The sequence below is a fragment of the Sylvia atricapilla genome, chromosome 29 (assembly GCF_009819655.1).
Source record: "Sylvia atricapilla isolate bSylAtr1 chromosome 29, bSylAtr1.pri, whole genome shotgun sequence".
Taxonomy (NCBI): domain Eukaryota; kingdom Metazoa; phylum Chordata; class Aves; order Passeriformes; family Sylviidae; genus Sylvia; species Sylvia atricapilla.
In genome coordinates, this window is record NC_089168.1 from 1,155,187 (window position 1) to 1,181,335 (window position 26,149).

General features: G+C 54.9%; 1 protein-coding gene across 1 annotated transcript; it reads right to left on the reverse strand.

The window, feature by feature from the left end:
• Positions 1-2,792: 2,792 nt before the first annotated feature.
• On the reverse strand, positions 2,793-18,413 carry KRT80 (keratin 80). The gene is made up of 9 exons (XM_066337538.1): positions 17,890-18,413; positions 14,583-14,797; positions 9,165-9,225; positions 8,056-8,151; positions 5,541-5,705; positions 5,066-5,191; positions 4,736-4,956; positions 4,234-4,289; positions 2,793-4,158 (listed from the first exon to the last, which is right to left on the reverse strand). The coding sequence occupies exons 1-9, from the start codon at positions 18,190-18,192 to the stop codon at positions 3,998-4,000; spliced, it is 1,404 nt and encodes a 467-aa protein (XP_066193635.1). The 5' UTR covers positions 18,193-18,413; the 3' UTR covers positions 2,793-3,997.
• Between the last annotated feature and the right edge of the window lie 7,736 nt (positions 18,414-26,149).

The following is a 26,149-nucleotide window of genomic DNA, read 5'->3' on the forward strand; positions in this document are numbered from 1 at the left end:
GGTGACAGATCCATGGCCAGTGCAGGTGGGATCGGATAGAGGGATGAGTTCCTCACCTTGGGAGCTGTTTCACCTTCCCAGAGTTACTCCAGGTGTGGAGGGGCAGGGGGTGTGGAACGAGTCTGAGAGCAGTGGAGCAGCCAGCTGGATCCCAGGAGCCATTCCCACCTGCATGGGAGTTCCTGGTGGAGGAGAAATACTCTTTTGGATCACAGAATCGTGGAGCAGTTCAGGTGGGAAGAGACCTTAAAGCCCACCACAGCAGGGTGCACCAGCCTGGCCAGGGATGGGGCAGCCACGGCTGCTCTGGGCAGCAGGATCCCCTGTAAGATCCCCTGTAAGATCCCCTGTAGGATCCCCTCCGTGCCTCGCTCCTTGGGAGCTGTTTCCCTTTCTCTGCAGGCCGGGCCAGTGGAAAGAAGCCGGGAATTGTTCGGGATTTGGGGAGGCGCCGCAGCGGCGTCACCTGCCCGGCAGAGGGAGCCCGGAGCTCGTTCCTGGCCGCTCCAGGTGTGCGGATACCGGGAGCCGCTTCCCTCCGTGCTCCGGCCTCCAGCCCCGTGCAGCCGGGACTGATTCCCTGCTGCTTTTCCCGAAATCCCCGCAGCCCCTGCTCCCAGCGCCCTGGGATTTGCCCCTGGGATGCCTCACATCCAAGACCTCCAGGACATCTGACATGTCCAGCCCTGGAGAGGCTCCAGGCAGGGATGGGGTCATCCTTGGGAGCGGCTGGAGCTGATACGGCGTCGCCTGGAGGAGCCTGTGCCGTGGATTCCTGAGTGGCCTGGTAGATAAGAGGGATAAATATCCCTTGATCCCACAGATCCCCTCAGCAGCTCCCAAATCCCTGTGGGGAATGTGCCCCGGCACCCCAGGGGAGACTGATTGAAGGGGATCACTGGAATCAGCCATAAAACACCATTATTGAGCCATAAATGGGGGAATGCTGTTTATTATCCCATTTTTTCCCCATTTATTAGTTAATTACCCTCCCTAACCCTTTTAGGGTTTTCTCAGCAATCCCCAGGCCCTGATCCATTTTTTACATGGATCTGAGGTGAGTGATGCCTCAACCTCCCCCAAGCACCCTCTAACCACACACAACCATCCCTTTTTCCATAAAACTCGAGCTTTGCCATCAACCTCCCCACCCCCTCACCCAAATTCAGGATCCTTTGAGCTCTTAGGAAATTTTAGGAAGCAGCCAGGTGGGATTTTGTGGCGTTTTGAACCAAAACAAGGGACAATCCTGGAACTTTCAGGGACTGCCCTTCACCACTGCATCCTTCTCTGTTTCTCCCGTTTTTTAATATTCTACCCCTCAGAAAAGATAAATCCAGTGTATATTATTGTGGATTGACAGCACTGCTCTGGACAACACAGGGGGTGCAGCCAGGACCTTTTTTGAAGGGCTGGGATAGGGATTTTTTGAGAGGGTCCTGAGCTGATGGTGCTGCCTGGAACCTGCTGCAATTCCCTGGGGAATTTACAGCTGGTATTAGGGCTGGCTGTGACTCTGGGATAAGAACAGCAATGGGAATTTGCCCTGAGGAAGAGGCTGGGCCCTAATGAGGGAGGGATGGTGGAGGGGCCAGGATGAGTGTCTCAAAGCCATGGATCATCCCAGGCAGAACTCAGCTCCCGTTAATGGAGGGCAGGAATTCTGCTGGATGGGCCCGTTCCCTGGTGCCAGCAGGAACTGGTCAGTGGGAATTGAGGCTGGGAGCAGTGGGACAGGGGAATGAATGGTGGCTTGGGTCTGTCCCTGCGGTGTCCCAGAACAGGGACCTGAGTCCAGGAATGTGGCCAAAATCCCAAGTCTCAAACAAACCCTTTAATCCCCTGCTGTGGCCTCAGGGATCTCTCCCAATGCCATGGGTGGTGAAGGCTCAGAAACAGCAAAAAGATCCCCAAAATTCAGTGTCAGCTAGGAAAAGCAGCAGGAAAGTCTCAGATAAGCCCCAGCCCTCCCTGAGTTCCCCCAGATCCCCCAGTCTGAGTGTCCCAGGCTCCCATTCCAGCCTCATCCTGAACAACACAAGCCCTGTTCTGCTCAGGGAATGGGGCTGCTCTGAGCACAGACCCCACTTTGTTCCTCTGTCTGGGAAAGGCTTTTTCCAAGGGCTTTTCCCAAGGGCTCTGCAGGCTCCTGGCTCCGGAGGCAGCCCTACACTAACCCTGCCTAAACTGGGAGCAACTGGGAACTGCTCAGAGCCCCCTCTTCCCTCTGCCTATTTGGGAAACTGGATTTAACTTTTTCCTCTGATCTGTAATGTCCTTCCCATCCTGTGTTTCCCATCCCCTTGCCTGGACCCGGAGAGCTGCTCCCAAATTCGGGTCCTCCAGCACCTTGGGGCCCCTGGGCTGCTTTGGATCTCCCAGGGAAGTCCCCCACGGGAACAGGGAGAATCAGTGATCCAAAGGGGAACCTCTGGAATGAAGGGCCACAGGGAAATGTGGGTGTCCAGGATGGACCTGGCCCAGGTGTGCAGGAATTCCCCTTTGGAGAGGATCAGGAGAAATTTGGGAAGGGGAAGCTGAGCAGTGCTGAGTGCGTTCCTCTCATTCCCAAAATTGATCTCCAAGGCCTTGGATCCTGTACTGCGTGTGCCCCTCTGCCCTTCATCCCAGGGATGTGCCCAAGCCAATCCCTGGGAAGCAATTCCAGGCTGGCCTGGCTGCCACAACTCAGCCAGAGCCCCCAGGTGAGTCCTGCTGGGAAGGAGCTGCTGCTCCAGGTGCCTGTGATGGGAAGTTGGGCAAAAACCAAGGACAGTATGGATTTTGAGTGACAGAACTTTATTGTATCAGCCAAACCCCATGAGCCAGAGCTGTGCTTCCTATCCTATGGGAATGTGGGAATGGGGACCCAGAATCTGGGAATTCAGGGGGGCTGAGTGGCAGTGGCTAGAGCCAGGAAGGAAAATACTGCAGGATTCTGGGTGAGGTTGGGAACAGCCCACAGGGATGGCTGTTCCAAGGCCACAGCATCCCCCACCTGCAGCCATGTGGCACTTCCAGGGCTGGCTCCAGGGGCTCTGGAGCATTGGGATTGGGATCAGCCACTGGGGGCAGCTGGGTCAGGTACAAGCTGAGGTCAATAAATACAAAGGCCAGGGAGTTTTCCAGCTTTAGGCTGAAAGAGGGAAGATTTGGATTCAGTTTTAGGAAGGAAATTCTTTCCTATGAGGGTGGTGAGGCCCTGGAATGGATTTCCCAGAGCAGCTGTGACTGCCCCTGGATGTGCCCAAGGCCAGGCTGGACGGAGTTTGGAGCACCCTGGGACAGTGGAAGGTGTCCCTGTCCATGGCAGGGGTGGGAATGGGATGAGCTTTGAGGTCCTTCCTATCCAAACTGGGCTGTTCCCAGTGCAGGTAAATAGGAACCAACGTCCCAGTTTTAGGAGCTGGAACTGCTGTGTGGAGCCTGGAGAGAGGGAGGGATTATGGAAATGAAGAGTTTAGAGGCATTTTAGCTTTGGTGAAGGAATGAGGGGCCCCCCAAAGGCAGGGAAATGCCCTGAGGTGGCCAAGGGCTCCCCAGGGTGTCACCAGATCTGTCAGTCCAGGTGACAAATTCATCCCTGGGGTTGTTTTCCTCCCTCTTCCCCAGTGTGGAAACCTGGATGGTGCTTTCCTTGGAAGCCCTGTCAGGGATCACCCTCAGAGCAGGGAAAGGGTTTGGCAGCACCAGTAAAGGGACCAATGGCAGTCACTAAAACTGGGGTAGGGACACTTTCCTCCTGCCAGGCACATTCCAAGGGGTGACTGCAAATCTCCTGGGAAGGGAGCCCTGGAGAGGAAGGTGAATGGAATGAGAGAGTCCCTGAAGTCCTGGGCTGGTTCCTGCTGTAACTGGGAATGGAGCTGTGAACTGGGATGGTGGAAAGACAAGGGACAGCCTGGACAGGATCCTCATCCTTCATCCTTTGGATGTGGGCTGGAGTTCAGGAGGAAGAGCTTCCCAGGTGCCTTGTGTGTGTGTCCATCCCTTTCTCCTAGGAACATTCCCCAGTGCCCGGGGAGCTGAGCTTGGGCTGGGTCCCGGTGTCCGGAGTCCCCGGCATGTCCTGAGCTCTCCTGGGGCTCCTGGTGCCGCCTTCGCTCGGCTCCGAGCCGCTGGCAAACAGCCGGGAATTCCGCAGGGTGCTGGCAGAAACTGGGAGAAGGGGCAAAGTTAAAATCCTTCCATCCATTCCCTGATTTTCTGGATCAAAGGGATCAAAGCACTTACGAGGCTTTGGCCGGGAGTGGACAGCACTGATGACGGTGGGAATGGGCTGCTCCATGCTGGGAAGGGAAGGACACAGCGTGAGGACATGGCTTCAGCTGTCCCAGAGGGGTGGAAAGGGCTCAAATTTAGCCTGAGAGAGTTGGGATAGTGGTAGGACCAAGGGTGTGGTCGGACCAGGAAGAGCTTCAACAGCCCCTGGGCAAAGCACCTGGAGAAGGTCTGGAACCTCAGCCTAAGGAGTCTGAGGAAGACTTCGGAGCAAGAAATGAGATTGAACTGCTGGGAACCACCAGGATTTGTTCCTTCTTTGACCAAACCCTCGGTACCTGACTCAGAACTTGGGATTTGGGCAGGGTGGGCTTTGAGGGCATCCCTGCCCACGACGGGGGGTGGGACTGTGTGGACCATCCCAAAGCATTCCCTGATTCCATGATGTCTCCACCCCCCCAGGTGTCCTGGTGCATTTCTTCCCCACCTGAGGCGGAGAAATATCCCAGCTCACCTGTTCTCCTCGCCTTCCATGAGCTTCCTGTAGGTAAGGATCTCCACATCCAGGGCCAGTTTGATGTTCATGAGCTCCTGGTACTCCCGGACCAGGTGAGCCATGTGCTCCTGGCTGCGCTGCAGGGCCTCCTCCAGCCCGGCCACCTTGGCCTTGGCGTCCCTGAGGGTGCCCTCCCCCTGCTCGCCAGCCTCACGGATGTGCTCCTCCAGGTACAGGCACTGGAGTGTGGGAAAGGGAGCTCAGGGGGCTTGGAGGAGGGAATTGCGCAGCTGTCCCGTTATCCCACCCCAGGACACAGCTGTCCCATGGTCCCACCCCAGGACACACCTGGCTCTTCTGGGACACGATGCAGGAGCGCAGTTTCTGGATGCGGATGTTGAGATCCGCGATTTCCCGCCGGCTGTCCAGGAGGTGTCCCCCGAAGGAGCCGCACTGGGAGCTGCTGTCGGTGAGCTGTGGAGAGAGGGCAGGGTGCCCTGGGATCACCTGGATAACTTGGGGAAAGATCTGAGGCTCATTCCTGCCGTCTCTGGCTGTGGCTGTGCCAGGCTCACCTGGCTCCTGGAATTAGTCGCATTCCTGCTCTTTGGAGAGCTGGAAAGACATTTCCATCTGCACTGGGATAAGCCCAGAGTACCAAAACTCCGGATTTACTGTCCAGAGCTGATCTGGGACAGCGCCTTGTCCCTCCCTCCATTCCCAGGGTCAGCCCATCCCTCCCATCCTGCTGATCTGGCCATTTCCAGGCCAATTCCTCCTGTCCTTTCCCTGCCTCTCCCAGCACAGAGTAGGGTTCTGATACCTTCCTCCGGGTGAGGGCCTCAGCCTCTTCCCAGCTCCGCAGGGCCAGAGCCTCGTACTGGGCCCTGACATCCTCCACGATCCTGCCCAGGTCTGGCCGGGAGCAGCTGTCGATTCCCAGCACCACGGAAATGTCCTTGATTTCCGTCAGCAGATCCTCCAGTTCCTGCAGGGCCAAGGGACAACAGGAAAGAGAACATGGAGCTGGAAATTAATGGAATGGTTTGGATGGGAGGGAACCTCAAAGCTCATCCCATGCCACCTCTGCCACGGGCAGGGACACCTCCCACTATCCCAGGCTGCTCCAAGCCCCTTCCAGCCTGGCCTTGGACACTTCCAGGGATGGGGCAGCCACAACTGCTCTGGGAAATCCATTCCAGGACCTCACAACCCTCACAGGGAAGAACATCTTCCCAGGATCTGGTCATATCCAGTATTCCCAGAGAGAGCTGGACCCTCCAGGTGGGCTGTGCTTGGCAGAACAGCTTCCATGTGGAGATGGGGAGAATTCCCAAATTTTCACTCTCTGGAGTTGGAGATCTGGTATTGCTTGATCCGTAAAATCCAGACTCAGCTTAAGCTGGGGTTTGGGATCTTTGGATACAATCTGGTAAAAATCAGACAAAACAGTGCCTTTGGACTGCTCCAGGAGCAGTGAGAATCCTGGGATCCTTAAGGCTGGAAAAGACCTGTAGTATCACCAGGTTCCAAATGTTCCTCAGCACTCCCAAGGCCACCCCTGACTGTGTCCCCAGGTGGCACATCCACACATTCCATGGGCACTTCCAGGGACAGGTACTCCACACCTGTCCTGGGCAGCCATGCCAGGGCTGGACAACCTTTCCAGGAAGGAATTTTCCCTAATATCCAACCTAAACCTCCCTCTTGTCCAGTTGGTTGTTCTCCAGGGGCAGACCTGGAGCTGATGATCATGGCCATTGGATATCCATTGATATCCATGATGGATGTGAGAGTTCTGGGAAAACAAAGGCGGTGAGGATCATTCCACAGCCTGGCAAAGGCTGGAAAATGCCCTTTCCAAGCTCTGCTGTGGGATCCAGCAAGCCTGTGGCTGCTCTTTGGGATGCCAGAGCCTGATTTACAGCTCCTCAGGGAACCAGGAGCCTTCCCTGCACACATCCATGGCTGGCAGAGCTGCTCCACCCCTCTATCCTGGGAATGTCAGCATGGGGGAGGCAGGAGCACCCCTGGGATCACCCACTGGGATATTTGCTCTGGATAAGTCACAGCTGGAGAAAACAGAGCCCAGAGTGGAGAATTCCCCTCCCTGAGCCTGGAAGGGCCCCTGGATCCAGGTTTGTATCCAGGCTTGCTCGGGAGTGGCTGCTCCCTTATCTCAGGCGCAGCTCCTGCTTTGCACCAGGAATTCCTTCTCCTCCTCCCTTTCCATTGTTCTTCCCTTTGTGCTCAGGTCTCTGGAGCAGGAATTGTGTTCTTTGACTCCCTTCCCTGCCTCACAAAGGGCTGTGGCTCAGGGATAACACAGAAATACCCCATCCAAAGCAGGATTTTATCCCACTGGTGTTTAATCCATGAGTTTCTTCGTTAATCTTGAGGCAGGTGAGAAAATTTGTGTTTATTTGGAACATTGGATCATTTGGTGAATAAAACCCCCAAACTGGTCATTTATTACTGAGAAACAAGGGTGGGATTTTCTCCTGATCCCTGCCAACAAGCAAAGGTTTCCTCATTTTCCCTCCCTGTGGGAATGTGCCTGTACCTGATGCCATTGAATCCACAGAGAAGATGAGACAGGAGAGGTTGGGGATGAGATTTTTACATGAATTGGGGGTTAAAAACTGTGGGCCCTGTGGGAAATCAGCTGGAGATCCTGAAGCAGGGCCTGATTTCCAAAAAAACTGGGCTGAAATTGCCTAGCACAAGTAATAATGTCATTTTTGAGCACATCAGTCTCCCTGGGCAGTTGTGCTGGGAGGCAGCTCTGGCCTCCTCTGTGCCTCAGTTTTCCACAAGAAATGTTTGTATTTCTCCATCAGGCATTGTAATTGTTTGGATTGGTGGACTTTAGATAAATCCCCACTGTTCCCACACTGCTGATCCTGCCAGGTGACATTTTCCAGGCCCTGAGTCAGTCTTCCCCCCTGGCTGGAATCATTCCTGACTGGAGACCCCTGATTTTCCTGGGAAAGGGGGGTCTGGACTGTGTTTCAGAGTACCCAGGTTCTCCAGGTGTCCTGGTTTTTGGGTTCTTCCTGGAGTCTGAACATTTGGCTCACCTGGGATGAGGTCTGGGGCAAACCCATCCTTGGGGGCAGGAGCTGAGCCCCAACAGCCAGTTTGGGATGAGGCTGGGATTCTTGGCAGTTTTTGGGGGGACCCCAGGCTCTGCAGAGGCTCTGGGGCAGAAGGAATGTCCTGGCCCAATTCCAATGTTGTTTTTAGGGACGGGATCAACTCCTCAGGCCCTGCTTAAGCCATGGAATGGCTGTGACACCCTGGCCAAGCTCCCATGTGGGTGGAAATCCAGCCTTTACCTGCTCGTAGATGGTTTTCTTCAGCTCCAGCAGCTCCTGGAGCCCTTTGAGCTTCACCTCCAGCTCTGTGCGGTGCAAGGTGCTCACATCCAAATCCTGCACGGATGGAAAGGGATTCATCAGTCTACAACAGGATTTATAGCAAGTCATTCCCACAGCTCCCCCTCCCCAGGGAGTGCCCTGCTTGTTCCATCCCTGGGAATATTCCAGGACACGTTGGACAGGGTTTGGAGCACCGTGGACAGGGAAGGGAAGGTGTCTCTGCCCATAGAGGGGGGGAATGGGATGAGCTCCTTCCCACCCAACCCATTCCCAGAATTATTAGCAGGGATGTTTGGAACTGCTCTCCAGGTGGGGCGGCTCCTTTGAGGACCTTTTCCCTTTGTTTTGTGGGATTTGTTGGTGGGAGGATCCGCTGGGCCAGGCAGGGCTGGGCCACCCCTCCCAACTTTTGTCCCCCACAAAAGGCTCCACTCATTGAAAACTCCGGAGCCATCCATGGAAGTATCCAGGAATGCCTTTCCTGGCTGGGATTGTGCCAGGGAAAACGGGGGATTAGCCAGGATGGATATCTGTGGGGAACATTCCCTCTCTCCCAACACTCTTATCCTGCACCCAAATCGGGGTTTTTGATATAAAATCCCATTTCCAGCTGATTCCCACTGGCTCCTGCTGGAGTGGGAGCTTTGCCCGGGGTTTGCCCAGGGCGTGGCCCCTCCACAGGCAACAAAGGAAATCCTTTATCAAGTCCAGCCTTTCCCAACCCTAATGGCACCTGGAGGGAACACAGGGAGGAGGGGGCAGCCTGGGAAGGGTTTGGACTCCTCTGGCCAGGAAAATCCCAGGGTGCAGGGATGGGGATAGTCTGACCAGGAAATCAATCCCAGGGTGTAGGGATGGGGATGCTCAGTCCCCAGGTGCTGCCAAAGGATTTTCAGGAGCCACTCCAGACTCACCCTCCTGTGGAACTGGGACTCATTCCCTCCCTGTCCTTTTCCAGACCCTGTCCTATCCCAAACCAGCTGAGCCTGGATCACCTCCAGGCCCTTCCCTGACTGTGCAGGGCTGGGTAGAGCCAATCCAGTTGGAAACCTCCCCTTCCCACTGACCTTTTTGAGCTCCATGAAGGTGAATTCCATCCCGCTGCAGAGGCGAATTTCATCCTCGTACCTGCAGAGTGCCCAAAGCATGGGATCAACCACAGGGAAACTCAGGGACACTCAGGGCTGTCTTGAGACCCCCAAAGCATCCAAACTTTCTGCTTTTCCTGCAATGTCCCCCCTCCTTGAGGCATCATGGGCGTGAGTGAGGAGAAGCTGCCACATTCCAGCTGCCCTGGAACACTAGGAGCACTTTTGGGATGAAGAATCCCAGAGCAGAGAGGAGGGAGCCTTAACTGGGATTTCATCTAGGGGCTGGGCAGCCTCACCTTCTTCACAAAGGGACAGGGGGTGGGGATTTGGCTCTGCCCAGGCTCCTTGATTTTCATCCCAAGCCTTCTCCATTCTGCTCACATTTCCTTGGAGTTTCACTTCCAGGGTCAGAGTCTTCCCAAGGAAGAAAACTTTGGCTTGTGGAAATTCCAAGAATTCTGGACTGGGGTCACAACTCAGCCCAGGTGATTTGTGAAGGCACACAGGCAAAGGAATTCATGGAAAACTGCCCATAGAGTGGAAGGGAACCAAACCAGGATAGGGTGGAGTCCTAAGTGTCCCTTTGAGGAATGAGCCCCATAGGTGTTTAAATCCAGGTGGGATAGGGCAGGGCCAGGGAGCAAAGCCTCAGTCCATGGATATGAGCAGGAATTAGGGAATACTCCAACCCTTGTTGGATCCTGGGACCTAACCAGGAGAGCCACAGGGTCCATTCTGGGCCCAGCAGTGTTTGGTCAGAACAGGAGAATGATGGGATGGGGGTCGGTTGTTGCTTCAAGTTTGCCTGTTTTTTACTTTTTGCATTTTGTTCTCACGCAGCTTCAAGTAAACTATGTATATTATTAGAATTGTTTACATTCTTCCTCTCTAGGAGGAGAATGATGATTGATGGTGATGGTCACCAACGAGGTCGAAGAGGTGGCTACGTGTGTAGCCAATCTTGGCCTGTCTGTAAATTTGTATATATATGGAGTCAGAAAAATAAAATAGAAGCTTTCCTGCTTGACCTCCTGCTGCCTGCCATGTCCTTTTGTGCTCCTAACAGCAGCCACACGTGTGACCCTCCGTCACAAGTGTGACCTCGACGGTGGGAAAGGAATTCAGCCGTCTGTGTCTGAGGTCACAGTCGGTGTGTCCCACAGCGGCTGGACACGTGTGGGAGCACTGGGAGTGATGGATCAGAGCAGGCTGAGCTCACAGGGAGGTTGTGGCACCCCTTTCTCTTCTGTGATCTCTCAGGTTCCTCTGAGGCATGGAATCAGGGAATCATTCGGGTTGGAAAAGCCCTTGGAAAGCTTCCAGTCCAACTGTTCTCCCGGCACTGCCAGGGCCACTCCTGACCCTGTCCCCAAGTGCAACATCCACATGGTTTTGGTGACTCCACCCCTGCCCTGAGAGGCTGTGCCAGTGCCTGGACACCCTTCCAGTGAGGAATTTTTCCCAATATCCAACTAAACCTCCCCTGGCAGAGCTTGAGGCCATTTGCCTTGTCCTGCTATTCCCTGGGAGCAGAGCCCGACCCTCCCAGCTGGCCCCTCCTGTCAGGGAGTTGTGCAGAGCCAGAAGGTCCCTCCTGAACCTCCTCTTCTCCACAGTGAACCCCCCTGGTCCCTCAGGAGTTCTCCAGACCGTTCCCTGGAGCTCCAGCCCTTTCCCTGCTCCATTCCCAGCTCTGGACACACTCCAGCCCCTCAGGGTCTTTCTTGGTGGAAGTGGCTCCAAAGTGACTCCCATTTCCAGGCTGTGAACTCAGACTTTCAGTGCTGCTTGGACATGTCACCAAATGGACCTGGGGGAGGCTTTGGGAATGAGGTAAAATGGGCTCTCCCCACAGACTGAGGATAGGAACATCAGGAATGCAGCTGTGTGCTGCTGTTTGGGGTCTGGTGTATCTAGTCCAAGTTCTTGGGAGCCTTCCCTACTGTGTATGAAGTGTGGAAATGGGGAGCTGTGCCTGGGAAGGGGAGCAGATGCTGGGAAAGGGGGGAAGCTGTGCTCAGGAGCAGACCTGGAATATCCAAAGCAGCTCCCTGGGGCTGTAGCTCCCTCACCGAGGGGACTGTGAGGGCAGGGGGCATGTGACAGTCACAGCTTTGGGCGCTCCTGGGGTTCCTTCTGAGTCCCCCTCGGTGCTGAACCTGCCCTCTCCTTCCCTGTTTTTCCAAGGCTGGGCAGCAGCAGCTGATGGGATTTACCTGTCTGGTCTGTGCTCCTCACCTGGAATGTCAGCCTGGCTGGAATACTGTCAGCCTGGCTGGAATACTGCCAGCCCCGCTGGAGTACCAACAGCCCCGCTGCACTGGGACCCAGCTTAGTGACCGTCTGCAGCCCCCCTTCCTCCTTGTCGCAGCTCAGCCCGGTCCCTGTGTGTCCCAGAGTGTCCCTGTGTCCCCGCGGCCCCGGGCGCTGGCAGAGCCCTGCTCCCGGCGGGGCAGAGCCGGCCCAGCCGGCCCAACGTGCTCCTGCCACGCTCCCAGGACCGTGACTCACCTGGGGCTGGAGCATTCCACGGGCACATCCCAGTGTTTATCTCCTGGGAGATAATCCCGGGGCACTGCAGGAGGGCAAATCCAGCCCTTTCTGCATTTAGCACACTTGAGACAGCGTCTGCTTGCCCCAGGCTCCTTGGGATGGAGCAAAATCCAGGGAACCAGATCTCAGGCAGGCTTAGTTCCCTCCTGGATGTGCCTGTCCTCTCTCCATCCATCCATCCCTCCATCCCTTTGGAATTGCTGGTCCATGGCAGCATCATTTGAAGAGAAGGTGGGAGTGTCCCAGTGAGTCCCATTCACATGGTTTTGGGAAGCAGTCCCTGGCTCAGGATGAATTTAGGGCCTTGTGGGGGGACTCCCCCAGGCACCTTTCCCATCCCGGAGGACTTGGGGTGTTCTCATGCCCATGGTGTGTTCCATCCAGAATGCCACAGCCTGGCTGAGGGTATCACTCCCGTAGGAAATCCAACTGGTTCTTTGCTTTCCCTCCCCCAGGATTCCCCGGGGAAAAGAAACCTCCTGAATTTGCCTGGTTTGTACAGAGATTTGCTCCAGAAATGCCTCTGGCCTGGGCCAGGGCTGGATGGGGCCTGGGAATTCTCTCCCTGTGAATCACTTTTGAGGGGTGAAACATCCTAATTGTGTCTTATCCCATTGTCCAAGTCACTAGAAAAGTCACAAGAAATCCACTGGGGAGAACCCTCAATCAGCCTGTTCCTGGGAGCACCATCATCCCTAAGAACTCAGGCTGGAAAACCCTGGAGTGCTGGGAATTCCTGCAGCAACTCCTGAGTGCAGATCTGAGCACAGACTGTGGCTGCCCCATCCCTGCAAGTGTCCAAGGCTGGACAGGGCTTGGGACACCCTGGGACAGTAGAACTGTCCCTGCCCATGGCAGCCTCCTTTCCCACCCAAACCAGTCTGGGATTCTGCTTCCTCAGGGGAGTGCAGGGAGGGCCAGGTGCTCCAGACAGGGATGGCACATCCTAACCTTTGCATTATCCAAATAAAGAGCAGGCAGGCACCTCCCATGAGGAATTTAGAACTTTTTAGGCACCTGAAGGACTCCAGGGAGGATGATTTCAGTATAAGGTGAAGAATCAAACTGCTGGTACTTATTCCTGTCAAATTCCTCACAACATTCCCTGTCCTTGGCACTGCTAAGGCCCTTGGAATCCTGGGGTTTGGGTATCTCACAACAAGAAAGACCCTCAGGGGCTGGAACCAGTCCAAGGGTGAGAATGGAGCTGGGGAAGAGGCTGGAGCACCAGGGAAGGGTCTGGACAACTCCTGAGAAACCTGGGGGAGCTGAACCTGGAGAAGAGGAGGGTCTGGAGGGACCTTCTGGCTCTGCACAACTCCTGGACAGGAGGGGGCAGCCAGGTGGGATTCAGGATCCACTCACAGAGAACAAGGCCTCAAGTTCTACTAGAGGAGGTTTAAGTTGGATATTTGGAAAAATTTCCATGGAGAGGGTCATCCAGCCCTGGCACACGCTGCCCAGGGTGTCCTCACCCCTGGAAGTGTCCAAAGCTGTGTGAATGTGACACTTGGGGACTTGGGGTCAATAGTGACCACGGTGGTGGATTGATGGTTGGACCTGATGATCTCCAAGGGCTCTTCCAAGATTCCATGATTCTGACCTGATTAAGGCATTTCACTGCTGTGTCTCTGTTAAAAGGAGCCATCAGCCCTTCCCTAATTTGCAGCCACCTCAAGCAGGGCCTAAGGAGCTGGAGAATCCCTGGGCTGAACTCCCTGCAGAGGGCACGGATTGTTTGTGCCTCACCTCAAGAGTGGATTTGGATCCCAGCAAGGATTTCTGCTTCATCAGTCCTTTGGCACCACTCTGGATTGGACATCTCTGCACAGCCCAAATCCCCACAGGAGCCTCCAGAGCGTGGGGAAGGTGCTGGGTGTCATTGGGAGGGAAAGGAGCTCATTTGGGATTCTCATGTGGGATGCAAATGAGCCCCATAATGAGGGAGGCATTGTGTGCTCCTGACCAGGCATGGCCTGGCTGCTTTCTCTTATCTGCACATCTCCAGAGATATCTGAGGTCCCCAGAGATAAGAGGAGCTTCCCAGAGATAAGAGACAGCTGCACCTCCCCTGACCTTTGGCTGCCTCCCTGTTCTTGGTCAGGACCATTTGGGGCACAATTTTGACCTTTTGGTCAAAGCAGAGTTTGTCAGAAATGCTTTGGGTGAAGAGGGAAAGGAAGAAACCCCACAGTCATGGAATAGAATATTCCTTCTTTACAAAGGAATTCCTCCCTGTGAGGGTGGTGAGGGTCTGGAATGGATTTCCCTGTGGCTGCCCCATCCCTGGAAGTGTCCAAGGTTGGACAGGGCTTTGAGTAGAAGGTATCACCATGGCAAGGGTCCTAAAGGTCCCTCCTAACCCATTCTGTGATGATAAAGATCTTGAGTTGGAAGACGCTCACAGGGGTCATCAAATCCAACTCCTCACCCTGCCCAGAACACCCCAAAAGTCCCATCATGTAGCTGGGATTGTTGTTTTTTGTACTGAGCAGCCTGGTCCAGAAATCACTTGGGCGACAAAGTTCTGGCTTGTGATAATTGTGTGGAGAATAAACATTCCCTGTTTTCATGGCTGTCACTCCAGCAATGCCACTCCCTGAGTTGCTCTCCAGCAGAGGCTCCTCAGACCCTGCTCTCCTTGGAATTTCATTGCTATGGCTTTCCTTTCAAATATCGTTTACCAGGAAGAGGTTGTGATCCTAAATTCTCAAATCCATACTTCTGTGCACACCAAACCAGGAATATTTTCCTGGGAATCTCAGGCTGGCTGAGTTAAATCAATCCCACCCTGTTCCCTGTGCCCTAGCTGACTCCCCCTAGATGCAGACAGACACCTACTTGCTCCGGAAGGTGTCCATGGTGCTCAGCACCTTCGCCAGCTCCGACTCCAGGTTCTCCTGCTCGTAGTTGAGCGCCTTCATCTCCTGGTTCATTTTGCTCATGTACTGCTCGTAGATGGCCTTGATGTCCGACTCAGAGTGGGAATTGTCCTGGTCCTTCAGGAAGTTCCACCTGGTCGTCAGGATCTTGTTCTGCTGCTCCAAGCTCTGGACCTATGGGAGGGGTTTCAGAGGTGTCAGTGACACTGAGAGCCACAATCAAAGCATGGCAGGGCAGGAGATGTTGGAGACCTTCAGAGGAGCTGCTGGAATCAGCAGATTTCCAGAGAAGAATGAGAAATTCCTTCAAAATTAGGCCTGAGGATGAAGGGTTATGGAATCGTGGAATGGTTTGGGTTGGAAGGGACCTTAAAAGATCACCCAGGTCCACCCCATGGCATGGGCAGGGTCATCTCCCTCTTTTAGGGGACTTTTAGGGGTTTTACACTTTACTCACTAATTATTCATATAGAATTTCTGTAATTTCTCAACACAACACAGTGACATCAAAATAAACACAGTAACACTGGAATAAACACGGTGACATCAAAATAAACATGTTCACATTGGGATAAACAGTGACACTGGGATAAAAGTCACTGACAATAGGAATGGTCAGTTCTGTCCCTTTTGCCTGTGACCGTGGACTCCTAGAAACACCTCAGGTTCACCAGATCCAGGTGTTGAGTCCAACATGGTGAAGCCCAGGCTGGATCCACCCCAGGTCACACAGGGTCAGCAAAGGGCAGATTTCCTACCCCAGAGAGCACAAAGACAGGGAACCCTCTGGACTGCAAGTAAGTACAGCATGGAGAGGCTCAGGGAATGAATCAGGTTTATTGCAGAGCAGCTCAGACAAAGCTCTGGAGAACATCCCAGGTAATTACAGACTCCAGGTGAGCTCCCTGTGCTGGCTCTAAGAGGACAACGCTGCCCTTCCTGTGCCTGTCTTTGAGGAACCTGCTCCTCTTTCCCAATATTCCCAATCTCACCAGTAAACGCTCCAAGTTTAACAGTTCTCATCTTCAAAGCTCTTGGCCAACTCCAATTAATTGGCTAATTGCTACCTCTAGGAGCAACCCCAGTCACGTTTTGGCTCGAGATGCAGAGTTGCCTCCAAGTTTCCTGTGTTGCATCCTGGGATGACTCAGGGCCGATGCGGTGCTGGGCACTGGGGGCACTGGGGGCAGGAGCCATCAGACCTCCAGCCTTGGCCTGGAGAGGCATAATTCCAGCTGCCAACCCAGATGTGGCACCATCCTTCTCCAAATGCTTCTTGTCTGACCAGAGAGAGCAGCCAAGCAAAGCAAAACCACTCCAGTGCTTGGGAGTTTCCAGCAGAAGGGATGGAATTGTTGGGATGTTCCAGGTCTCATTCTTGGAGATGTCATCCTTCCCTCCTGGGATAGGAATGGATTGTGTTCACTGTTGTTCCAAGTCCATCTCTGACCTTTAATTAATTCCTGACCTCCTTCCTAACCCTCAGCTGCTCTTTTTTTATCTCTCACATTCCTGTTCACAAATCATCACTAGGTTGAACTGGTTTCATCTTGTCTTCCAACATCTGCTTGGAGCTAAATGACCTTTAAGGACTCATGTGACCCAGACCATTCCATGATTCTGTGACTCCTGCAATGTCCCCCTCAGTGGAAACCTTCCTTTTAGCAGGAGCTCTGCAGAGGGATCACCCAGATTTGGCCTTATTCCCTGGAATTTCATGCCTGAACACAGAAGTGGCCAATATTTGGTCCTCACAGGCCTTCCCCAGAGGGCTGCTTGGGATAAAGGCAGGGCCTCAAACAGGGGCTCCAGGGCTTGGCTTTTCCCTGTCTTCTTTTCCATCTATCTGGAAAATAAATGCCAGCAGATCTGCAACAGCTGGAAAACCACCAGCACCAAACTCCTGTAGCTGTGTGGTCAATTATCCCTGGAATCACCTGCTGGGGATTCAGAACATCTGAATCCCTGATTACAAAGCCAAGTTGTCTTTGACAAGGAAGTGTCATTCCCTTCCACTGGAATGAGGACCTGGGGCAGGTGCCTGAAGTTGCCACTTGATGCAACTCTTGAAGCCTTCAAAAGAGCTCAGGAGCTGCAGATGGAGATACTGGCCCAGGGGGTGTCCCTGTCCCCCAGCCCCCAGCCCAGGGGTGTCCCTGTCCCCTGAGCCCCCAGACCAGGGGCTGTCCCTGTCCCAGGGTCCACACAGATCAGGAGGTTACTGGGTTGGTTTTGTTGGGAAGCCTGGAACTCTCAGCTCTTCCCTCCCTGGTGTCAGGGAACAGGCCTGGCCTCAGGCCCACGGCATTTTGTCCCTTTCCTCTACTCCCATCCCTGCTCCAAGGGCCCAGCAACCCTCCACCTGGACAGTCCCAATTCCAGCCTCCACCACGTGGGTGTTGCCCGCACCAGGTGTTCTCCAAATTCCAATTCTCCAGTGCCACGATCTTGGAAAGGCTCACAGGCCCATCCCTGAGAGCCAGGCCCTGCTGGCACTGCCAGGTGTGACTGGTCACTACTGTCCCCTTGGAGATCCATTGGAGATGTTCCCATGGCCTTCTCCTGCCCAGTGTGAATCCAGGTCCTCGGAGAGTTAAAGTGAATCAATGCCGGGCCGCTGGAGGTTGGCAGAAGAGCTGCATGAAGCAATCCCGGAGATTACATCTGTTTACGGAGCAGGGCTCTGCAGGAACCTGCCTGCTCTGGGACTTGTTTTCCTTGGAGAAACTTCTGCTTCTCCCGGCTCCGCGGAGATGAAAGCAACACTCTCTTGGCCCCTCTCCTCAGAAGCTGGGAGGCAGTGGGTGGGGGGGTCCCCCGGCCCCCCGTGCTGCCCTGGTGGAGGTGGGGATGAGATTCCAGGGATGAGTTTCCAGCTCTCCGCAGCAGCCGGCATTGGAGCTGCCGCCATCACCAACATCGCTGCCCGTGGCTGTTCGGCCAGCCCGGGAGCCAAGGCCCCCTGCCCACGGTGCCCCCTGCCCACGGTGTCCCCTGCCCACGGTGCCCCCTGCCCACGGTGCCCCCTGCCCACGGTGCCAATGCCGGGGCTGCTCTGGGGGTCCCCGGGGTGACAGGCGCAGCCCCCGGCGGCGCCTCCCCCAAGGATGCTCCCTAACCCTCGTAAGGCAGAGAGCTTGGAAGAAATAACTAATTGGGTAATTAGGCGCACGTTCCCAGCCTCGCCGGGGGTTGGCTTCAGGCTCCCCGAGAAGCCCGCCAGTGCCTGAGCCCCGTCCTCCCCGCCAGCCCGGAGCCGTGCCTACCTTCTCGATCAGGGTCACGAACTGGTTGTTGAGCACTTTGATGTCCTCCTTCTCCTGCTGCCTCACGGCCTGGAACTCGGTGTCGATGTCCAGGCGGACAGGGGCCGGCAGCCTGCCGTCCGTGGGGATCGGGGAGAAGGGGGAGCGGTGCCGGCCGCCCCGGGAGCCGTGGCCGTCGCTGGCCCCTCCGTCGGGGCTGCGGCGCTCCGGGGACGGGCTCCCGGCGCTGCCGCGGCTCATCCTCGCCGCCGCCTCCCCGGAGCACAGGGAGCCGCTGGAGAAGGCAGAGCAGGGGTTGGTCATGCCCGGGCTGCGGCTCCGGGGAAGGGAAAGGCCGAGGGAGAAAAGGGCTGGAGGTTTGTGGCTGCTGCCGCCTCCGAAAGAGGGAGAGCAGTGGAGCCGGGCTGCTGCGATTCCCGTCTCCTGGGCTCGTGGGCTGGTAATGAATTCCAAACACCTGTTCTGCGATGTTCATTAAACGGAGGAGGGTGGAACCCTTGATGGAAATCCAGATCAACCTGTTGGCTTTTTTTTTTTTTTTTTTTTTTTTCTTCTGTCTGTCCCTCCTTTCTTCAGGAGCTTGTTTGTGTGAGGAGGACTCAGGCCCTCGCAGCAAAACCAAATCCTCCCAGGTAATTCCGGGCCCCAGCAGCTGCTTCTCTCATCCTTAAAAGGTGAGGAAAGGAATTGGAGGTGCTGGGGCTTGGGAAGGACTGCTCCAGGCACAGCTTTGCACAGGGACTTGGCACAAGGAGCCAGCATCAGCCCCTGGCTGCTTTCCAGTCCAAATTTGCAGGAAGAAACAGTGATACTTTTTTTTTTTTTTTTTTTTTTTTTTTTTTTTTAATACAGGAGGGTTTAAAACTATAAAGAGTGTGAATTGGCTAAAGAAGGAGTTGAGAAATGCATACTAAGCTTGTTGTGGAAGGGTCTGGTGCTTGGGTGTTTTAGAGAGGATAGGTCTGGTTTTAGGGATGTTAGGTCCAGTTTATGGGTGATAGGTCTGGTTTCAGGGATGATAAATCAGTTTTTAGAAATGGTCGGTCTGGCTTTAGGGAAAATAGTTCTGACTTAGGGAGGGTATACCTGGTTTTGAGACCCCTGGGAGTGGGGTCCAAGAGTGATGAGGTTATTCACTCATCTGCTCTGGCAACACCAGAGACCCTCAAAACCTCTGGACCCTGAGGTGGATCTCAGGTGCCCAAGTCCATCTTTTTCACCCATTTGCATTCCCCAAAAGCCCTAAAAAAGCTGGAGATACCAAAACCCTCTGAGTTCTGGTGTCCCACCCTTAAATCCCTTTTTGGTACCAACCCACCCTGGATGTGGTTTCCTGCTTTGGCTCCGTTTCTCCTGTGAAGCTTGGGAAAGAAGAGCTCCCATCTGTGCCTTGTTTTGTGGCACCCTTGGGAAGGGGGATGGTCTCCTCTGGCCATCCCAATTTCCATTTTGTGGGACAGCTGCTGCATTGCTGCTCTGGTTCTGCTCCACACGGGAACTTCCCTGCCAAGGGAGGTGAGGTTGGATCTGTCACGGACGTGTTCTGACAAGAAACATCTGCTGAGGAGCAGCTGTAGTTTGGGAAGGAGACCCATTCCTGTGGGATTGACCTTTCCTTCAGGTGGAATTGCAATATATTGCCAGGAACGGCGTGTTTTCCAGCCTCCCATAATGTCCTTTCCAGGGAAAATGCATTTGAACACCTGGTCACTCATTCAGTGGGTCCTTGGCAGGACTTCTCAGGGTAATCCTGATGCTTTCTTTTAATGATTAAGCCCAAATTCCTGGTTGGGAGCAGCCATAGCTCGTGGCCCCTGCTCGGTGGGTGACATTATCCCTTCCTCGTGGGCTTCTCCAATGGCTCTGTGGCTGCAGGCACAGATGGATCCCCATGGGCATCAGGTCTGGGGTCACCCTTGGCCTTGGGGCTGCCAGTGGGGCTGAGGGCACTGGGACAGCCCTGGGAAGGCTGGATCCTCCTGAGGGAAGCAGGTGCAGGTGGAATGAGGGCACTTTGGTACAGCAGAGGCTGGAAGCAGTGTCTGCTCTGATCCTGGTGGGATGTTTCATGATCCCAGGTCATCCCACCATCAATCCCTGCTCCTTTCTCCTCCAATTTTTTCCCTCATCCTTTTTCTTCCACGAAGTGAAGTTTCCAAACATAGGTCCAGCCTATGGGAGCAAGTGTGGCTCAAAGAGCATCTCACAGTGCACAGAGGCCCAGGAAACCTCTCCAGGTGGTTGGATCCAAATGGATCTTGATGCCTTTTGATTCCCAGTTCCTGCACAGCATCGTGTCCTGTGTCCCACATACTCCCCATCCCTGGAGTTGTCCAAGGATAAGGCTTGGAGCAACATGAACCAGTGGAAGGGGGTGGAATGGGATGAGCTTTGAGGTCCCTTCCCACCCAAACCATTCCATAATTCCATTATTAGATGCTGGAGATGGGCCCAAATCTCTCTGCACAGAAAGGTGCAGAAGGATGATGGTTCAGGATGAAAACTGCCTCTAATTCTTGGGAAAAGCAGCATAGAATCCTATTTTTCACTAGGATCACTGGAGCCACTCTGCTCTGAGATGGATGAGGATTTTCCAAGTGCTGTGTCCTTCCAGCAGCATGGGTTTGATTTGCAGGTGACATGGGATGTGTGGGAAGAGGGTTTGGCCTCTCCTTTCAAGGCTGAAGCTCCTGCTGGCCCACCTGGCAAACAGAGGGCTCGATGGAGTCCCCTGGAGGAGGGACACTCAGGAATCCTGCTTCCAGTGCCCGTGGTGCTACTCCTAGGCATTTTTGGTGTTTGTAGGGAAGGATCCTGCAGTACCCTGGAGAAGGGAGGACCTGTCCTCAGCTCAGCACCTGCCCCTCATTCCTGCCCCTGCTGCCCTCCCTGCCTGGGGGAGAGGCTGAGCTGACTCAGGCAGCTCCTGCCCTTCCTGATGTTCTCAGTGCTCCTCCTTGGCCAGGTATTTGGTTCAGTTTGGGATGGGCTGGTCCCCAAAACAGGGCTTTTCATCATTCCTGGCTGCATAGAAATCCTGCTGGAAAGGGACAGGGACAAAGGAAGGTGAGGATAATGTGGAGAAGGGGATGAAGGGTCCAGTCCCATCCAGCTGAGCTGCTGTGTCCTACCTCTGCCATTCCCTGTGAACTCACAGCCTGCTGTGGTTGGATGTGGAGTGATCCCAGGATCTCCCACTCTGGATGTGTCACTGTGTGTGGTTTTGTGAGGGGGCTGAGGCTCAGTGAGATTTAAACCATCTGAGGGAGTCTTGAAGGTGCTTCAACCCCCTTGGACAAACCTGGGAAATCTGTGACCTTTCCCTGGACACTGGGAATTATTGCCAGCATCTGGAACTCACCTTCCAGGGTTATTGGCTCAATATGTGCAGGCAGAGTGGAATCATTTATCAAGGCTTCCTGAGTAATTGGTCTTTATTAATGAGGAAAAAAGTGGGAATCAGCCCCAAGGGATATGAGTGAGGAGGTAGAGCAGGACTGACAGGGCTCTGAAGGGAATGAGAGGGTCAGCAGGAGCCAGGTAAGGGAGATACCCCTGGAATGGGAATTGCCCCAGGAGCAGGAGCTGTGTCAGGCTGGTCACACATGGCTGAGAATGGCCAGGGCTGTGGGACAGGGAATGGGCAGAGCTGTGGTCACACATGGGACAGGGAATGGGCAGAGCTGTGGTCACACATGGGACAGGGAATGGGCAGTGCTGTGGTCACACATGGGACAGGGAATGGGCAGTGCTGTGGTCACACATGGGACAGGGAATGGGCAGAGCTGTGGTCACACATGGGACAGGGAATGGGCAGAGCTGTGGTCACACATGGGACAGGCAGAGCACCTCCTGGTTCTACTGCTGGAGCCTCTCCGAGGTCAGCTCAGGTTTAAAGAAACAGAAGGAGGAGAGGATTTATTTTGTGAAATGTGTGGTTTGGTTTGGTTTGTTCAGTTTGGCCGCTGGCCCCGGGCTGGGTGGGGCTGGCGTTTTCCTGCTCTACCAGGGGCTGTGCTGGGCTTGGAGCTTCCAGTTTGGGACTGGGCACTGCCCAGCTTGGGTTGTGGGGTTTGAGAGCCCCTTCCTTCAGCTCTGCTCTGTTCCCTCTGGGGAAGGGAAGGGCCAGGCTGAGGACATGTTCAGGCCACAGTGGGACAGAGGGGCTGAGGGAGGTCCATGGCCCTGGAGGGACACTGCCCAGCCCCAGGTGGGCACAGGGGGGAACACCACTAGGACAGGGATGGGGACACTGCAGGGATGCTGACGGGACAGGAGGTGGGCACACAGGGTCACTGCAGCCTTTCCTGCCCCTCCCTGGACTGGGGTCTGGCTCTGGGGGCTGGGAATGGGAGAATCCGATGGCAGACTGGGGGGTATTTGTGGACCCTGGTTTGGAGGGTGGCTGAGGGGAGCTCTGCCACCTTCCCAGGCTCATTTTCATCTCTGCTCCTTCTCTCACTTCATCATTCTTTCTCTTACCTTCACTTATTCCTTCTCCCCCCTCGCTCCTCTCTTCTCCGCTCCCTTCTCATGCCCCATTCCCACTCCCACCTCCTCTTTCCTTTGCTTTCTGCGCCTGCCTAGAGCCATCCACATTTCTTCCCCGCGTTCCTCTGGAATCCCAAATCAGGCTCTTTTTGGTTCCTGGGTGAAACACGGAGAAGCTGAAACTCGGCCCCAAGCAGGCGTCAGAGCCCAGGAATGTCCCGCGGGGCTGGGCCGGCCGGGACCTGCCCACGGCGGCTTCACTCCCAGCAGCGTTTCCCACTCAGCCGAGCTTTGGCTCGCGGAGTTTCCAGGAAATTTCAGGTATTGAAAAAAACCCCCTTAAACAGGACTAAATCCAGGGGTGGTGATGTCAGCCATTCCTGCCGGGATGCTGCTGGCTGTGCCCGCTCTGCAGAGGGGTGGGGAAGCAGCTCTGGGGGCTGGAAGTGCCCCAGCACCGTCTCCCTGGTGGTATCAGACAGTGGAATGGTTGGAGTGGGAAGGGACATCAAAGCCCATCCAGTGCCACCGCTGCCGTGGGAGGGGCTCTCACCTGAGCGGGGCAGAACCCCCCTTCCCCTGCTGCCCACGCTGGGGGCTGAGGGGGCTCTGCTTCATCTCCAAACCTCTTTTCTCACCTGAAATGGCCCCAAAGTCCAGGAATGGTCTTCCCAGAGCAGCTGTGGCTGCCCCATCCCTGGAAGTGCCCAAGGCCAGGTGGGATGGGGCTTGGAGCAGCCTGGGACAGTGGGAGGTGTCCCTGCCCATGGCAGGGGTGGCACTGGATAAGCTTTAATGACCCTTGAACCAAAACCATCCATGGATCTCCAGCTCTCTCTGTGGTCCATCATCTCCACTCAGGGCTGTACTGGGAGCCTGGAGGTTCCCAGCTCCCTCTCCAACAAAGTGCTGTTACTTTGGCAAATGGCTCCTCCTGTCCCATCATCCCGCTAATGAAAACAGCAGGAATGAGAGGCACAGGGAGGATTTACAGCTTGGTGTTTCCCAATCCCCACTGGAGCAAATGACTTCATTCCCTTCAACAGCACCCAGATCCAGCTCTGATCCAGACAGACTCTTGTGTCACTTTAATGAGGCTTTTGTTTGCTCTGAGTGTCACTCCCAGGCTGTGGAGCACAAAGAAGGAGCTGCTGCTGTGGGTTCTGGGAGCCTCTGGCTCTTCCGGAGCTGCGGGAGGTTTAGGAGCCACCTCCCTATTTTGCAACAGGTTCTGTGTGTTAAATACCCTGGGATCAGGGTGTTTTTTGGATAAAAAAAGGGCCTGTGACATCCCAGTGACAGTTAGAGGAGGATGTTTGCATCTGGAATTGCAGGAACATCCCTTTGCCCCAGTTTGGGGATCTGTGGTCAGGGCAACCCCAGCCTGCAGTGGCTGCTCTCCCGAAATCTGTGTTGCAGCAGGAACTTTAGGACTGGCATACCTTTGGGTATGTTTTTTTTTTCCTCTGTGAGGATTTGGGCTCATCCACAAGCTGGGAGCAGAGGATGGTGGGAGTGGGAGAGGGGATGGGTCACTGCTGGAGGCAGTAGCTGTCTGGGGACAAACTGAGGGACAATTTCCTGTGGGCTCAGGGTAGCAGCTCCTCAGCTGGAGAACTAGGGCCTTGTGCCTGCAGTTTCCAGGGCCACATGCCCAAACCACCAGGAAAAAGGTCTAATTTTTTCCCCATCTATTCCTGGGCACTTACGGGAATTGGATCCATCTCCCACTTTTCCCCTTGAGCTACCAGAACCTTTCTGGTTGTCCAAAGCAGATGTTTGGCCATGGCCAAACCTCACCACAGCATCCCTAGGGTGCCTTGTCCTTCTTCCCAAATCATGGAATTGTTGTGGTTGGAAGGACCCCCAAGATCAACCCTGGACCCAGGTGTCACATCCCCTCACTCTCTGAACACTTCCTGGGATGAGGGAAGGGCTGCACAGCCTCTTCCATGGAGACATTTTCCCACATCTCCAATGCTGTGGTGCAGGGCAGAGAGGGGCCAAGGCCCAGCCCTGCTCTGGGTCAGGGCTGGAATTCCTGCAGAGGGGCACTCTTGGGGCTGGTGGATTCCTGGAGCCACCACCCATCCTGCTGCATCCATAAGGGAAATCTGGCACCCTGAATGTGCCCTCAGTGGGTTTGGAGCCTGGGATGCAGGCTCAGGCCCGAGCCAGCACTCAGAGGCAGCGGCAGGAATCTCCTCCTGCTCTGCTGCTCTTGGCCCCGGGAGGCTGGGCTGACGTGGCCCAAGGCCTGTGGTTGTCCCCACGTGTGTGACGTGTGCCAGGGCCACCCTGTAATCCCTGTAAAATCAGAGACGGGGGCTGAGTCATCCCGAATTTTAACTCCTGGGCTCAGATTCTGAGGTGCTGAGTCACACCCAGAGCACTCCAAAACCAGGAGCTCATCCTGCCTTGGAGGGGGCTGTTTTGCCTTGTTTTTTGGGTGGCAGAAACTCTTCCCTCCACTGAGGAGCTCTGGAGCCCACTCAGTGGGGGGAGGTAACATCCTCAGCATGGAATTGTGGAGTGGTTCAGGTGGGAAGAACATTAAAGGCCATCCAGTGCCACCTCTGCCATGGGCAGGGACACCTCCCACTACCCCTGGTTGCTCCAAGTCCTGTCCAGCCTGGCTTTGGGCACTTCCAGGGATGGGGCAGCCACAGTTGCTCTGGGCATCATGGAGAACTGTTCTTTTTTTCCTGGCACTCTTTTTTTCCTGTCTCCTTTTCCTGCTGAGCCTCTCTCCTCCTGTGGGAGGTGGGAAGTGCCACAGGTGGAGCTCAAGGCTGAAGCTGGATTTGGGATACAGATGGGTGTGGGGAGGAGGCCGTTGGGAGCTGGGTCTGGAGGAGGGTTTCAGGTGTGGCCCCTGCTCCATGGAATGCTGGACCTGCTCATCCCTCCCTTCCCAGGGTGGCATTGATGTCCTCGGCAGTGTGGGCAGGTCCAAGGCAATTATCATTACAATTATAATTGTAATTATTGTTGTCAGCGCTGAGTGCATTGATTAGGAGGGGCCTGAGACAGACGGGCCCCACCCTCTGCTCCATCAGCACCAGGGCTGGGCTCCAAGGCTGCAATCCTGCCCTTTGCTCCCACTGTCCTTCCTGGTTCCAGGTCCCCACCCACTTGTGGAGAAGACCAGAGCAAAGGAGGAAATGGCACCTTCCTTCTGGTAGCTTCCAACTCGTCATCTTTGGGATCAGTCTGGCCCTGGAGCTGCTCCTGCTGCTGGGATAAAATCCCTGACTGGAGTAAGAGGTGGGAAGGCCAAAATCCCAGATTTGGAAGCTTGGTTCCCCCTAGTTCTGTAGTTCCTGCAGAACCTGCTACGAGCAGGGGGCAGGGATAACTCTGGGATAACAGCAGCTGTAAAATCCTCGTAAAATGTTCTTTGTTTGCTCTGCTCCCGTCCCTCCAGTGCAGCCAGTGAGTCATGGGGCAGAGGCATCACTCCTTCCCCCAGCCTGTCTGCTCTCCTGCTCCTTCTCCTGCCCCAGAGTGGGCTCTGGGTTCTCAGCTTGGAGCTGTTTTGGGAAGGTCCTTCAACCCCCCATTGTGACCAGTCAAATCTCTTAAATTTCTGAGGTCGCACACAGAAAACATCCGAGGTGAACAAATGCCTGGGTCATCCCTCGTCCTCCTGGACACGAGGTTTCCATCTCTGGGATTCTGGCTGGTCCTGAGCAGGAAGAGTTTCCCCTGAAAATGATCGAATTTTTTCAAGATTCCAAGGAGTTTTCAGAGCCACACATTGGTGATG

What these genes read in the sequence shown, in the direction of transcription:
- KRT80 (XM_066337538.1), bottom strand. Translation starts at nt 18,192, where the DNA reads ATGACCAACCCCTGCTCTGCCTTCTCCAGCGGCTCCCTGTGCTCCGGG. An exon ending in TCGTGACCCTGATCGAGAAG is followed by an intron (nt 14,798 to 17,889) that starts GTAGGCACGGCT and finishes CCCCTCCCATAG; the next exon opens with GTCCAGAGCTTGGAGCAGCA. An exon ending in AGGCCCTCACCCGGAGGAAG is followed by an intron (nt 5,192 to 5,540) that starts GTATCAGAACCC and finishes CTCTCTCCACAG; the next exon opens with CTCACCGACAGCAGCTCCCA.